Source organism: Saimiri boliviensis, chromosome 21 (genome assembly GCF_048565385.1).
Source record: "Saimiri boliviensis isolate mSaiBol1 chromosome 21, mSaiBol1.pri, whole genome shotgun sequence".
NCBI lineage: Eukaryota > Metazoa > Chordata > Mammalia > Primates > Cebidae > Saimiri > Saimiri boliviensis.
Window position 1 is genome coordinate 10,051,306 of NC_133469.1, and position 15,520 is coordinate 10,066,825.

Sequence of the window (15,520 nt, forward strand, 5' to 3'; positions counted from 1 at the left end):
GAATTGCCTGAACCCAGGAGGCGGAGGTTGTGGTGAGCCGAGATCGCGCCATTGCACTCCAGCCTGGGTAACAAGAGCGAAACTCCGTCTCAAAAAAAAAAAAAAAAAAAAAAAAAAAAGAAATACTTGCTGCTGAACAAACCATGGTGGTATCTATTAGAAAAACAAAAAACAAAAAACAAAAACTTGCTTTTGGGAGGCTGAGACGGGTGGATCACCTGAGGTCAGGAGTTCGAGATCAGCCTGGCCAACATGGTGAAACCCTGTCTCTACTGAAACCACAAAAATTATCCAGGTGTAGTGGCACATGCCTGTAATTCCAGCTGCTCAGGAGGCTGAGGTGGGAGGACTGCTTGAACCCAGGAGGTGAAGGTTGCAGTGAGTCGAGATCACACCACTGCACTCCAGCCTGGGCAACAGAGTGAAACAGCATCTCAAAAAAAAGAAAAGAAAAAAGAAATATTTACTGAATAGAATTCCTGTAAACTAAGCCGGGCATGGTGGCTCACGCCTGTAATCTCAGCACTTTGGGAGGCTGAGGAAGGTGGATCACCTGAGGTCAGGAGTTCAAGACCAGCCTGGACAACATGGTGAAACCCTGTCTCTACTAAAAATACAAAGATCAGCTGGGCGAGGTGATGTGCACCTGTAATCCCAGCTGCTTGGGAGGCTGAGGCAGAATAGCCTGAACCCGGGAGTGGAGGTTGCGGTGAACTGAGATTGTGCCATTGCACTCCAGCCAAGGTGACAAAGCAAGACTCCATCTCAAAAAATAATAATTTCTCTAAGTTTTGGTTTCATTCCCTCTGTGAAATTGAGATAAGATAGTGCTTCCCAGCCCCCAGCAGGCCTGAGATGTGGCAGGAGGCGCTCACAGCCCTGGAGCTGGGCTGAGGGTGAGAAGCTCAGAGGCTTTAAGGAGGCTGGCAGACCTAAGGCTGCAGTCAGCCCCAAGGCTGAATATGGGAGTCTGCCCTGACCCCAGGGCAGCGAACAGGCCCCTGCCCAGTTGCTGTTCAAGGGATCTGTCATCCCACGTCCCATTCTGGGTTCAGATGCAAACTCTGCCACTGCGACTGGGGGACATGCCACTTCGCCCTTCTGAGCCTCATCATTTAATTTGTAAGATGACTGCTTCAGAGTCTACCTTGCCAGCCCATGTCTCCAAAGTTCAAGCCCCTTTTCCCTGAGAAACATAATTACAGATTGCTCCTGGTCGCTCAACCCACAGGGACCCTGAGTACTACTACCAAGCAATGTGGGGAGGCCAGGAAGGGACAGTCCTGGTTCTAAAAGAGCAGCCCCAAGGCCAGATACGGTGGCTCATGCCTGTAATCCCAGCACTTTGGGAGGCCAAGGCGGGTGGATCGCCTGTGGTCAGGAGTTCAAGACCAGCCTGACCAACATGGTGAACCCCCATCTCTACTAAATATACAAAAATTAGCTAGGCATGTTGGCACATGCCTGTAATAACAGCTACTTGGGAGGCTGAGGCAGGAGAATTGCTTGAACCGGGAAGCAGAGATTGTGGTGAGCCAAAATTGAGCCACTGCACTCCAGACTGGACAAGAGCGAAACACTGTCTCAAAAAAAAAAAAAAAAAAAAAAAAGAGCAGCCCCAAGCCTCGCTGAGGAAGCAGGTGCCACCAGCTCTGCACACTGGAGGAAGCAGAGGGAGGAGGGGTGAGGAGAAGGCTGGAGGCCGGCAGAGGGAGAGGGAACTGCAGCGGGCACTGCCAAGGGTGGTACACCCTCTTTCCCCCCTACCCACTGGATGAAAGCTCCTAGGGAGCTCAGACCAGCCTGAGCAGGGGACCAGGGGACACCAATGTGGAGTGACTGGGCAATGACAGTTCTGGTGCCCTCTCAGACACTGCACTCTTGTGTATAAATCTGTCTTTGTCTAGGCCGGGTGCAGTGGCTCAAGCCTGTAATCCCAGCACTTTGGGAGGCCGAGGCGGGTGGATCACAAGTTCAAGAGATCGAGACCATCCTGGTCAACATGGTGAAACCCCGTTTCTACTAAAAATACAAAAAATTAGCTGGGCTTTTTTTTTTTTTTTTCAGACAGGGTCTCATTCTGTTGCCTAAGCTGGAATGCAGTGGCACAATTGTAACTCACTGCAGCCTCTACCTCTTGGGTTCAAGTGATCCTCCTGCCTCAGCCTCCCATATAGTTGGGACTATAGATGTCATCACCAGATCTGGCTAATTTTTTTTTTATAGAGACGGTATTTCACTTTGTGGCCCAGACTGGTCTCAAACTCCTGACCTCAGGTGATCCGCCCACTTCAGCCTCCCAAATTATTAGGATTACAGGCGTGAGCCACTGGGCCTGGCCAAACTTGTCTTTTAATTACGAACATCTCATGACCACAGACAGAACATCTGGCAAAAGAAGAAAAGGAAAACCCTCAGAGTCCCACCATGAGGATCCAACTTTTCCAGTCTTCTTGCCTTTTTTTTTCTTTCTTTTTTTTTTGAGACGCAGTCTTGCTCTGTTGCCCAGGCTAGAGTGCAGTGGTGTGATCTTGACTCACTGCAACCTCTACCTCCCAGGTTCAGGCAATTCTCCTGCCCACAGCCTCCTGAGTAGCTGGGATTACAGGCACGTGCCACCACGCCCAGCTAACTTTTGTATTTTTAGTAGAGACAGGGTTTCACCATGTTGGTCAGGCTGGTCTCAAACTCCTGACCTTGTGATCTGCCCGCCTCAGCCCCCTAAAGTGCTGGGATTATAGGCATGAGTCACCATGCTGCCAGCATTGCTTTTTTTTTTCCCCCCAAGACAGTATCACTCTGTAACCCAGCCTGGAGTGCAGTGGTGTGATCTCGGCACACTGCATCTTCCGCCTCCCGGGTTCAAGCAATTCTTCTGCCTTGGCCTCCTGTGCCACCATACCTAGCTGATTTATATATATATATACACACACACACATACAAGATTTTTAGATTTTTTAGTATATATATACACACACACACACACACATATATATATATACATACACAGACACACATACATATATAAACACACACACACACACACACACACACACACACAAACACACACATATACCTGTTTTTTAGTGGAGATGGGGTTTCACTCTGTTGGCCAGGCTGGACTCAAACTCCTGACCTCAAGTGATCTGCCTGCCTCAGCCTCCTGAAGTGCTGGGATTACAGTTGTGAGCCATTGTGCCCATCCTTTCTTCTTTTCATTACAGAGCTGCCATCATGCATTCCCTGTTCGAGAACACTTTTCATAAGCAGTTCCCTGTCTTCTAGTTGTGTAGCACTTTTATCTGTTCAAACTGCTTTCGGTCTGCTATTTGTCCCTCCTCAATATAAGCAGGGCAAGAAACACTTCCATCTGATAGATGAGGAAACTGAGGCAAAGTGGTTGGGGTCAAATGTGAGGGGTGCCTGGACTGTGATTAAGGGGGTGTCTGGGATGGATTCTAATTAGGTAAGTTTTCCAGCTTCACTCTCCAGCTCCCAGGCTAACACTCAGAGAGGAAACTCGGGGTGGGGGTGGGGGGAAGGACAGAAAAGACAGTCCCAACATTCTCATTTCAAAATATTTAATTTTGTCTGAAAAGGATACATTCCCGGCTTCCCTCCCACCGCATCACTCCGGCCCACCAGCAGTGACACACTCGCACGCATACACGCACATAAGGCCAATGGGCTATGGTCTGCTTCTGCCCTCTCCAGCTGGGAAGAAGGAATTTTTCTCTTGCCTCCTTCCCCCAACAAAGGTAAAGAGGAGAGGGGCCCACTGGAATGCCAGCTCCCAGGGGAGGGCACAGAGCCCCAAACACTCTATCACATCACATGCATTTAGAAAAATAAAACCAAGTGGTGTTCTGGCATCCCCAACACCGTAAGAGAGCATTATCCACCTGGAAATCATCTTTGCCATTTTCTAGAAAAATTTATTGCACTTAATTAGCAGATGTTAAAGGAGCCCTGGGGTAGAGCTTTGCCATGAAAACCTCGGCCCTTTGTGTTCCAAGGAGCACGGCTCCCGGGGCCTGGGTGGAGAGCTGCCCAGCTTCAAAGGGGCTTTCCCCTACTGGCTCGTGTGACTGCCGCCCTGCCTGAGGCCGGAGGACCACAGGAGTGGCCTGCACAGCCCCTCTGAGCAGGGTGACATGTACCCAGACTTAAAGATTCACTGCCAAATGCCCCCTCCAACCTCAGAGGCCAGACAGACAAACCTCTTCCCTTGGCCAACGATGAGTTACCCAAGTCCTCCACAAAGCTGCCGTAAACCCTGAAAACTCTCCCTCTCTCTAAATGCATGTTCCTCCATCTGGATTAGACATTTAAAAGATGGATATTCTTGCAACGTTCCAGCTCATTTACAATTTGTCTGTTCTGAGGTTGCACTGAGGCTGCTACAAAGCTTGAGACAGGATGCTTAGGAAGTAGATAGTACTTCCAAGCCCATCAGAACCCACAGAAAGCCAAGGTCAAATCAGTGTCTCTAGCCTCCAGTGATATACAGATGTCAAAGATCTGGGCACAGGAGCCTGAGTCTCCAGCGATTGGCCTCCAAGAAGCAAGAGGGCCCAGGAGGGAGCCAAGGAGACTCCCACTTCCGCAACAGAAACCGAGCAGGCACCAACCCTCTCCTGCAAGCACGGATTCTTGGGACAGGAGAGGAGACAACCTTACCTGAGCACTTCTTTGCCCCCAAAGGTCAGCCTCTGCGGACATCCTCTGTCTTGTCCCCACCAGGCTCCTGACTCAGAGGGGCATTTCGAAAAGAGTCCAGCAGCCGCACTCTTTCCAAGTAAGCACTTTGGGAAAGAACCCGATACCCACTGCCTGGGGGAAAGAAGGGAGGGCACCAAACAGGCAGAGGGCGGGACAAAGAGAGACATCGAGTCGAGCCACCATCCCAGCGACTGGGCTCAGAACGTCGGCGCCAGAGATTTAGTGTCCAACCTTAAAAAAATAAAACTGCAAAACACAAACCATAGACTTTCTGGCCAAAGAAAATGAAGAGCTTTTAAGCTTGAGGCTCTTCCACTAATATCAAAATGAGAACCGCCCTCTTGGTGATCCACCAGGCCAGAGGGAGCGTGCCTGTGAGGGAGAGCTGCCCGGGGCAGGACACTGACATGCTGGATGTGCCTGCCCTGTGTGGTTACAATAGAGTGAAAGTGTATACATGGTTTTTAAAGAACCACAAAGTAAAAGTCAGGGGCCTGGAGGGAGAAGTGACCTCCCTTGGCCTCAGGGCCCCTCGTCAAGTCCCCCAGAGAGAAGGGTGTGCAGGTCCCCGGAGGGCCGTGGCATTCGCCTGGGTAAGGTCCACGGCTTGGTCATAACATCTGTGATGGAAAGTCTTTAGAGGTCGGGGCCTGGGACTCTGAACCACCACGGTAAATAAAGCCACTGTTATGGAGGATGAAGCATGCCCATCGCCTCTGTCTCTTCACCACAGGTTGCCCACCCTGAGCAAATAAACACACACATCTCAGGGGTGCCCCAGTGACCCAAATGAGCAGAGGCTTCCATGAATTTCCTCGGTTCATCTTCAGAGCACAGTAAAAGGGTGAGTCCAGCCACACAAGAGAAAGGAGTATTTGTGGGGCAGGGGAAGCCACTGCTGTGAGAAGCCACAGCACGGCCAGCCTCACGAGTGGTCCCCATCTCCTAGGGCCAAGATTGAGGGGACCCTAGGCCTATGTAAACGTCCCAAGGGCCTGCTATCCCATAGGAGTGACACTGTGACCTTGGTGACTCTAGGCTAGGTGTCTTGCCCGGCTGACACCCTCCTGGCAGCTCACAGGAGGGATCCCGAAGCAAGAACTGCGAAGCCCTCGCTGCCTCCAGGGCGAGTGCACTCTGGCCTGGGCCACACTGGTGAGCAGAGCAAGAAAAAATGGGAGCTTCTCAAGAAACACGCTCCAGCTCTCATGCCCATGGTAAAAGGGGGCTGTGGAGGCGTTTTCTAACCACTAGGAAGGTGAATCCTGGGGTCCAGGAAGTTAAAGCCTCCTAGATAAAAGAGGGGTTTTCCTTTGAAATCCATGATCCAAGACTGGACACTGGGTGGAAAGAAACAGCAGGCCCAGAGGCCTGGGCTAGTTGGACAAACAAGCTTCAGGTGGCCTCTGAGTAGCCTGGAGAAGAAATGAAAAGGCGTGCCTCGGCCCTCGCACTCTGGGCTCAGAGAGCAGCCACCCTCGGAGTGTCTCCTCCACAGCCAATGAAATGCAGAGAGAGCCGACGGCCAAAGCCCTTCCCTGGCTTCCAGACCTCATGCCTCAGAGCCATAAAGGAAAAGGGGTACAGGAGCTAAGAAAGGCTGGGTGCACTTCTGCTGCAGGCCCCAGCCCCAAGCCCCGTCCCAGGCTGTGCAGAGACCCCACTCCTGTGGCTGGCCACCCATGCAGACACTGACAGAGGAGCTAGTGTGTCCTTCTGCCTCCAAGGAAGATGGGAACAGATGTTACTCAAAGACTTTTGGGGGAGGATGAGGTGCGTGACAGACACACCTTGAGTGGAAATGTGCCCTGCTACCTGAGAAGACATAAGGGTGACAATGATCACAACTCATTCTGCAGAGACAGCACTCGGCAGCCCAGGCTGGAGCCCGAGCGCCCGTGAAAGGAGAGGTGTATACTCCAGAGGTCCCCTTCTGATTCAACTGGGACATCCAAGAATAGAAACTAAGGCCGAGTCACCGGTCTACGCAGATTCTCTTGCGTTCCCCACCAGTGAGGAGACTGGCCCCTGGGGACGTCGCCACGTGCGTGGGCTGTGGTATAATGAAGCTGAGACGTGGCCACTCCTGCAGCGGGTGCACCACCATGCGCCCACGACGAGTCATAAGTCTCCACGCATGTGAGGGGTTTCAGGGAGCCCCCAGGCAGAGGTCTGAGGTGCAGGCAGTGCCCCGCCCGGGCGGGGGGCACGGGTTACAAGGGCCCATATTTGGTCTCATACTTGGACACGATGGTCTTGCACTTGCCCACCTCCTTGCGCAGCTCGGCCACCTCCGTCCGCAGGGCTGTGTTCTCCTTCTCCAGGAAGGCTGCCCGGATGGTGATCTGATTCTCTTTCAGGCGCCGGGCATCCCGCGACCGTTTAGCCGCCACGTTGTTCTTCTTGCGTCTTGTCCAGTACTTTTCATCCTGTGGGGAAGTGCCCTCTGTGGGTCTCTCGTTTTTCCCCATGAGAGAACCCAATCTCTCTCCTCCCACAACCTGGATTCCCTTAACTCATCTGGTGTGGCCAGAACTAAAGCGGGGATACCAGGGAGGGAGCAGCACAAACCAAGGCACGTTGATGTTGCTGCTCTTACCTTGGGAGCAGGATAAGAGACAGTGATTTGGTAGGTTACGTGGTAGAGAGGAGATCCGTCTCCTGGAGGCCTGCTACCTGCTGCTCCAGCAGAAAGCACTGTACTGTCCACACCCTTGCTTCACTTAGGTGTTCTGGTTGTGGGTAAGGGCCTAGTTCCCCGAGTTCAAATCTTGGCTCTGCAAGATTACTAGCAGTGAGACTGTGCAAGTACTTTAACCTCTCAGTATCACAAGTCCCTTATTTTTACAACGAGAAATAATAGGCTGGGCGTGGTGGCTCACACCTGTAATCCCAGCACTTTGGGAGCTGAGGCAGGCAGATGCTTGCGCTCAGGAGTTCAAGACCAGCCTGGGCAACATGGTGAAACCCTGTCTCTATTAAAAATACGAAAATTAGCCAGGTGTGGTGACGCACGCCTGTAATCCCAGCTACTCGGGAAGCTGAGGGACAAGAATCACTTTAACTCTGGAGGTGGAGGTTGTAGTGAGCTGACATCATGCCACTATACTCCAATCTGAGCAACAGGGCAAAGCTCCGTCTCAAAAAAACAAAACATTAACAAAACAAAACAAAAAAAGTGTCTAAAAAAAAAATTAAAAAGTATCTGGCCTATAGCAAGTACCATCCAAATATTTACTGTAATCATCGCATTATTATTAAAGTCTCAGAAATCTCCTTGGGAGGCAGGTTCAGTTGTTCTCTCTTTTTTTTTTTTTTTTTTTTTTTTTTGAGACAGAGTTTTGCTCCTGTTGCCCAGGCTGGAGTGCAATGATGCAATCTCAGCTCATCATAAACCTCCGCCTCCCAGGTTCAGCGATTCTCCTGCCTCAGCCTCCTGAGTAGCTGGGATTACAAGTGTGTCCCACCACACCTGGCTAATTTTTGTATTTTTTTTTTTCCATAGAGATGGGGTTTCACCATGTTGGTCACGTTGGTCTCGAACTCCTGACCTCGTGATCCGCCCACCTCAGCCTCCCAAAGTGCTGGGATTACAGGCGTAAGCCACCATGCCCAGCCCAATTATTCCTGTTTTACAGATGAGGAACTTTTTTTTTTTTTTTTTTTTTTTTTTTTTTTTGAGATGGAGTTTCGCTATTGTTGCCCAGGCTGGAGTGCAATGGCGCGATCTCGGCTCACCGCAACCTCCGCCTCCTGGTTCAGGCAATTCTCCTGCCTCAGCCTCCTGAGTAGCTGGGATTACAGGCACACGCCACCATGCCCAGCTAATTTTTTGTATTTTTAGTAGAGACGGGGTTTCACCATGTTGACCAGGATGGTCTCGATCTCTTGACCTCGTGATCCACCCGTCTCGGCCTCCCAAAGTGCTGGGATTACAGGCTTGAGCCACCGCGCCCGGCCTACAGATGAGGAACTTGAGGCACAGCTAGGTCACAGGTGGCAACATGGAGTTTAAACCCAGGTTTGCCTGACTCCTAAGAGTTGGATGAAAAAATCTTTCCTGTAAGTTTTTCAAAGGAAAAGATGGAAAACTGCAAAATTCCCTCTTCCTAAAAGCACCATCAGCTTGAAAGCTGCTTACTCATCCCTGGGGATGGCAACATACAAGCAACCCTTTGTCCTTCAAAGCAAGGACTTTTTGAACCCCAGTTCCTGTGACCTAGTGAGTGAGCTCTTGCCCAGTGGCTGGGCTACAGCCAGGGAAGCAGGAACATCAACACAGCCGTTGGGCAGGGGAAGGAGAGGGAAACTACAGAGTCACACTGGGGCCAAATGCCCTTTCTTTCTATCAAACTGCTGCAGGACATGGCTTTAAGCACTGAACTCATGTCTTTCTAAATGGTATCACAAGGAGGGAGGGCTCTCCAGATAAAATCAAATGCCAGGACCCACAGCTCCTAGGCCCCTGAACCAATGCTGCATCTTTACTTATAAAGAATACCAGGTTGGCTAAAGCCCTTTTCGGCCTTAGTCCACCTGCACCCAGGTGAATTAAAAAAAAAAAAAAAAAAAAAAAAAGGAATACCAGGTTACCTTCTGCTCATCAGGGACAAAGACCTTCTTGGCCTTTTTGATCATGGGCTGGGGCTTCAGGTCCTCCTCGGCAAACTTGTGCTTCCGAGGGTTGAAGAGCTCCCCACCTGGCACACTGGAGAGCACCAGGTCAGCGGGGTCCGGATTGAAGTTCACATCTACCTCCACACAGTTGGGGTCGATGGGACTGGGAGTCTCCCTCTCTTTCTCCAAGGAAGATTCTGAAAGACACAGAGACAGGTGGTCTCGAAGTGGCCCACTGGACAGGGAAAACCCACACTACACACCCAGATACTTGCTTGAACCTTGATGCTGCATAAGCCACTGCCACTTGCGGAGAAGAAAATGCCAACAGCACCAGCCCCTAAGCCAGACTGGCAAACATGGTTCAATTCCACAACACAAACATAGAATTCTTTCCTTTTTTTTTTTTTTTTTTTTTTGAGACGGAGTTTCGCTCTTGTTACCCAGGCTGGAGTGCAATGGCACGATCTCAGCTCACTGCAACCTCCGCCTTCTGGGTTCAGGCAATTCTCCTGCCCCAGCCTCCTGACTAGCTGGGATTACAGGCACGCACCACCATGCCCAGCTATTTTTTTGTATTTTTAGTAGAGACGGGGTTTCACTATGTTGACCAGGATGGTCTCAATCCCTTGACCTCGTGATCCACCTGCCTAGGCCTCCCAAAGTGCTGGGATTACAGGCGTGAGCCACCGCACCTGGCCCGGAATTCTTTCCTTTAGGAACAGAATGCTCAAAAGGAAACAGAAGCCCTAGAAAAAGACAAGATTTTCCAATTGTTTCCCCCACCTCCCCACCAGAAATGTTAAGCAAAACATTAAATTTTTATACTCCCTTAACTTCCTGTGATTGCAAGATCTCCAGTAATGAGAAACAGCTGCATCTCTCTATAACTCCAATGGGTTAGGGACACAGACCGAGTAACGGAAATGGGTTCCATTTTTTTTTTCTTTGAGACAGAGTCACCCAAGCTGGAGTGCAGAGGCATGATGATGGCTCACTGCAGCCTCGACTTCCTGGGCTAAAGTGATCCTCTTGCCTCAGCGTCCTGAGTAGCCGGGACTGTAGGTACACATCAACACACCTGGCTAATTTTTTTTTTTTTTTTTTTTTTCGTAAAGACACGGTCTCACTATGTTGCCAGGACTGGTTTCAAACTCCTGGAGTCAATTGATCTTTCTACCTTCCTTCCAAACTCCTGGGCTCAAGCTATCCTCCTGCTTCTGCCTCCCTAAGAGCTGGGATTACAAATGTGAGCCACTGCGCCTGGCCATCTCTGCTAAAAAAAAATGCAAAAATTAGCTGGGTGCAGTGGTAGGCATCTGTAATCCTAGCTATTCAGGAGGCTGAGGCAGGAGAACTGCTTGAACCTGGGAGGTGGAAGTTGCAGTGAGCCAAGATTGTGCCATTGTTTGTACTCCAGCCTAGGAGACTGAGCAAGACTCTGTCTCGGAAAAAAACAGAAAAACTACACCTTTGGCCAGCTCTTTCAATGCTACTTATAGGAGTACACAAAATAATCATTCAGTCAACAGATACTTATTGAACACCTGCTATATGCCAGGTACTGTCTCGGCAAAGACAAAACAGGTAAACATTTCTGGCTTCATGCAGTGTTCTTCTAGTGGGGAAAGCTGCATTACACAAGATAAATAAGAAAATGACTATATAAACATCAGATGCTATGTGAGTATCTTGGACAACATTTTAGAGTAAACATTAAGTGCAAAGGCCCTGAGGTAGGTGCTAGAAGGCCAATGTGGCTGGAGGGATTGAATGAGTGGGGAGAGTAAAAGGATGGGTCTGAAACAAAAAATACTGAGCTTTTTAAAATTTTTTTTTTTTGAGACGGAGTTTCCCTCTTGTTACCCAGGTGGGAGTACAATGGCGCGATCTCGGCTTACCGTAACCTCCGTCTCCTGGGTTCAAGCAATTCTCCTGCCTCAGCCTCCCGAGTAGCTGGGATTACAGGCATGTGCCACCATGCCCAGCTAATTCTTTTTGTATTTTTAGTAGAGACGGGGTTTCACCATGTTGAACAGGATGGTCTCGATCTCTTGACCTCGTGATCCACCTGCCTCGGCCTCCCAAAGTGCTGGGATTATAGGCATGAGCCACCACGCCTGGCCTAATATTGAGCTTTTAATGCTAATAAAGCAGTAGTTCTCAACAGGAGTTAATTTGGCTTTGTAGGGTACATTTGGTCACGTCAGGACTGTGCTGCTGGCATCTAGTGGGCGGAAGCCAGGGATGCTGCTAAAGATCCTACAATCTGGCCAAGAGCAGAGTGGCTCACACTTGTAATCCCAGCACTTTGGGAGGCCAAAGCGAGCGGATCACCTGAGGTCAGGAGTTCGAGACCAGGCTGGTCAACATGGCAAAACCCTCTCTACGAAACAACACAAAAATTAGCTAGGCGAGGTGGCATGCGCCTATAATCCCAACTACTCAGGAGGCAGAGGCAGCAGAATCGCTTGAACCAGGAGGTGGAGGTTGCAGTGAGCCAAGATTGTGCCTTTGCACTACAGCATGGGAGATAGAGCAAGACTCCGTCTCAAAAAAAGAAAAAAAAAAAAAATCCTACAATGTGGGCCAGGTGTATGGTGGCTCACGACTGCAATCCCAGCACTTTGGGAAGCCAAGATGGGCAGATCATTTGAGGTCAGGAGTTCAAGACCAGCTTGGCCAACATGGTGAAACCATGTCTCTACTAAAAACACAAAAACTGGCTGGGCGTGGTGGCTCACGCCTATAATCCAAACACTTTGGAGGCCAAGGCGGGTGGATCACCTGAGGTCGGGAGTTCAAGACCAGCCTGACCAACATGGTGAAACCCCGTCTTTAAAAAATAAATAAATAAATAAACAAACACAAAAATTAGCTGGGCATGGTAGCACATGCCTGTAGTTCCAGCTACTTGGGGGACTAAGGCAGGAGAATCACTTGAATCTGGGAGGCAGAGGTTGCAGTGAGCTGAGATTGCGCCACTGCACTCAGGCCTGGACAACAGAGTAAGACTGTTTCAAAAAAAATATCCAAGCTGGGTGCGGTGGCTCACGCCTGTAATCCCAGCACTTTGGGAGGCCGAGGCAGGTGGATCACGAGGTCAAGAGATCGAGACCATCCTAGTCAATATGGTGAAACCCCATCTCTACTAAAAATACCAAAAATAGCTGGGCATGGTGGTGTGTGCCTGTAATCCCAGCTACTCAGGAGGCTGAGGCAGGAGAATTGCCTGAACCCAGGAAGACAGAGGTTACGGTGAGCCGAGATCGCACCATTGCACTCCAGCCTGGGTAACAAGAGTGAAACTCCTTCTCAAAAAAAAAAAAAAAAAAAAAAAGATCCCCCCCAAAAAAAAGATCCTACAATGCACAGGTCAGTCACTCCTCCAACCCCAACAAAAAGTCATCTGGTCTAAATGTCAATGGTGCTGCTGATTCTGGAGACAGAATACCTGGAGGGCTCCGGGCAGAGGTGTGCCATGTGCCATGATCAGACTTAAGTTTTAACTGGATTATGCACATAAATTCACTGTACCCTACTAGACAGGGGCTAATTACAGAGATGTCTGAGTGTCAGAGGGGTGAGTGACCAGTGACCCACGTGGTAACTGCGGGCATACAGGGGCTGCCAAACCTAGTACCTGCAAGACAAGCAGCTCAGGTACCTATCACATGAGAAAGCCGTTCAAAGTGACACAGTGCCTGGGTGCCTTTCAGCAACAACCAAATGGCAAGATGTGGTTAAGTTTCAGAGACAGGATAAGAGAAAGCCACAGGAAACAAAAGGGGAAATTTTGCAAAGAGGCCTGGGGACAAGATTTTGAGGAATCCCCATTTCCCAGTGGATACCTCTGTAAACAAATTCTAGAAAATGACAATGAGACCTTAAAATGACTTTGCTAGAGGGAAAGGGAATAGGTAGCTTGCCTGAAACATAATTCCCTCATAGGTCCATCATTACAAAAGATGTTAAAATTAAAATCAAAGGCTGACACTGGAACTCCAGTGCCCTGCTGGTGGGAGTACAAATGGATATAACCACTTTGTATACTATTTGGCACTGTCTACACAAGCTAAACATATGCATGCCCAATGACCTAGCCTTTCTTTTCCTAGGCAAATGCCCAAGGGAAATGCATACCAAAAGACATGCACAGGGGCCAGGCGCGGTGGCTCACGCCTGTAATCCCAGCACTTTGGGAGGCTGAGGTGGGTGGATCGCCTGAGGTCAGGAGTTTGAGACCAGCCTGGACAACATGGCAAAACCCCATCTCCATGAAACACAAAAATTAGCCAGGCATGGTGGCACACGCCTGTTATCCCAGCTACTCAAGAGGCCAAGGCAGGAGAATCACTTGAACCCAGGAGGCAGAGGTTGCAGTGAGCTGAGATTGCACCACTGCACTCCAATCTGGGTGATAAGAACAAAACTCTGTCTCCCAAAACAAAACAAAACAAAACAAAACAAAACAAAACAAAACAAAACAAAATGGCCTGCACTTGAATGTTCATGATGGCAGCACTACTCATAACCAAAACTAGAGATACCCCAGATGTCCTTCAACCGTATAATGGATAAACTGTGGTATGCTAATACATTAGACTATTGAGCAATGAAACATAACAAAGTGGCTGGGTGTAGGGGCTCATGCCTGTAATCTCAACCAACACTTTGGGAGGCCCAGGTGGAAGGACTGCTTGAGGCCAGGAATTGGAAACCAACCAGGGCAATATAGTAATAACCTGACTCCACAAAAACAAATAAACAAAAAACCCTTTTAAAATTAGCTGGTGTGGGCCGGGCGCGGTGGCTCAAGCCTGTAATCCCAGCACTTTGGGAGGCCGAGGCGGGTGGATCACGAGGTCGAGAGATCGAGACCAACCATGGTCAACATGGTGAAACCCCGTCTCTACTAAAAACACAAAAAATTAGCTGGGCATAGTGGTGCGTGCCTATAATCCCAGCTACTCAGGAGGCTGAGGCAGGAGAATTGCCTGAACCCAGGAGGCGGAGGTTGCGGTGAGCCGAGATCGCGCCATTGCACTCCAGCCTGGGTAACAAGAGCGAAACTCTGTCTCAAAAAAAAAAAAAAAAAAAAAAAAAAAAAAAAAGAATTGTAAAATTAGCTGGTGTGGTGGTATGTGCCTGTAGTCTTAGCTATTTAGGAGGCTGAGGTGGGAGGATTGCCTGAGCTCAGGAGTTTGAGGTGACGGTGGAGATCGCACCATTGTACTCCAGCCTGGGTGACAAAGCCAGATTCTGTTTCAAAAAGAAAAAGAAAAGAAAAAACATCAATAGTGTACATATATACATATATATCTTTTTTTCTTTTTTATTTTTTCCACAATGATGCGATCTTGGCTCACTGCAACCTCCACCTCCTGAGTTCAAGCAATTCTCCTGCCTCAGCCTCCTGAGTAGCTGGGATAACAGGCATGTGCCATCACACCTGACTAATTTTTGTATTGTTAGTAGAGATGGGGTTTCACCATGTTGGTCAGGCTGGTCTTGAACTCCTGATCTCATGATCCACCCACTTTAGCCTCCCAAAGTGCTGGGATTATAGGCGTGAGCCACCGTGCCCAGCCCTATTGATGTTTGTTTCTATAGAGGAATTGAAAAATTAAAAGGAGAAATTCTAATTTTATTTTTTGTTTCTGTTTTTTTTTTTTTTTTTTAGGCATAGTTTTACTCTGTCACCTAGGCTGGAGTGCAGTGGTGCAATCTTGGCTCACTGCAACCTCCGCCTCCTGGGCTCAAGCAATTGTCCTGCCTCACCCTCCTGAGTAGCTAAGACTACTGGCGTATACCACCATGCCTGGCTAACTGCTGTATTTTTAGCACAGACAGGATTTTACAATGTTAGCCTGGTCTCAGACTCCTGACCTCAGGCAATCTGCCCACTTTGGTCTCCCAAAGTGCTAGGATTATAGGTGTGAGATACCACGCCAGGTCTTAATTTCTGTATTTTCAGTAGAGATGGGATTTCACCATATCTATCAGGTTGGTCTCAAACTCCTGACCTCTGGTGATCCACATGCCTCGGCCTCCCAAAGTGGGGAATGGTTTCTTTGTGCCAGGGCATAAGCAGTATTCAAATGCTACCTCCATTACCTACCAGCTGTGTGACCTTGAGCAAGTTACCTAACTTCTCTGTGTCTCAGTTTCCTTACCTGTG

At 49.3% G+C, this 15,520-nt stretch overlaps 1 protein-coding gene across 6 annotated transcripts in view; it reads right to left on the reverse strand.

The window, feature by feature from the left end:
* Positions 1-3,564: 3,564 nt before the first annotated feature.
* The window catches only part of TEF (TEF transcription factor, PAR bZIP family member), a 33,764-nt gene continuing 21,808 nt past the window's right edge, over positions 3,565-15,520 (reverse strand). For all 6 annotated transcript variants that reach the window (XM_039463149.2, XM_010343412.3, XM_003932831.4 and 3 more), the window contains exons 3-4: positions 9,316-9,536; positions 3,565-7,151 (exon numbers count right to left, since the gene is read on the reverse strand). In XM_039463149.2, the coding sequence (XP_039319083.1) occupies positions 6,936-7,151; positions 9,316-9,536 (437 nt within the window). In that variant the 3' untranslated portion in view covers positions 3,565-6,935. The remainder of the gene's footprint in view (positions 7,152-9,315; positions 9,537-15,520) is intronic.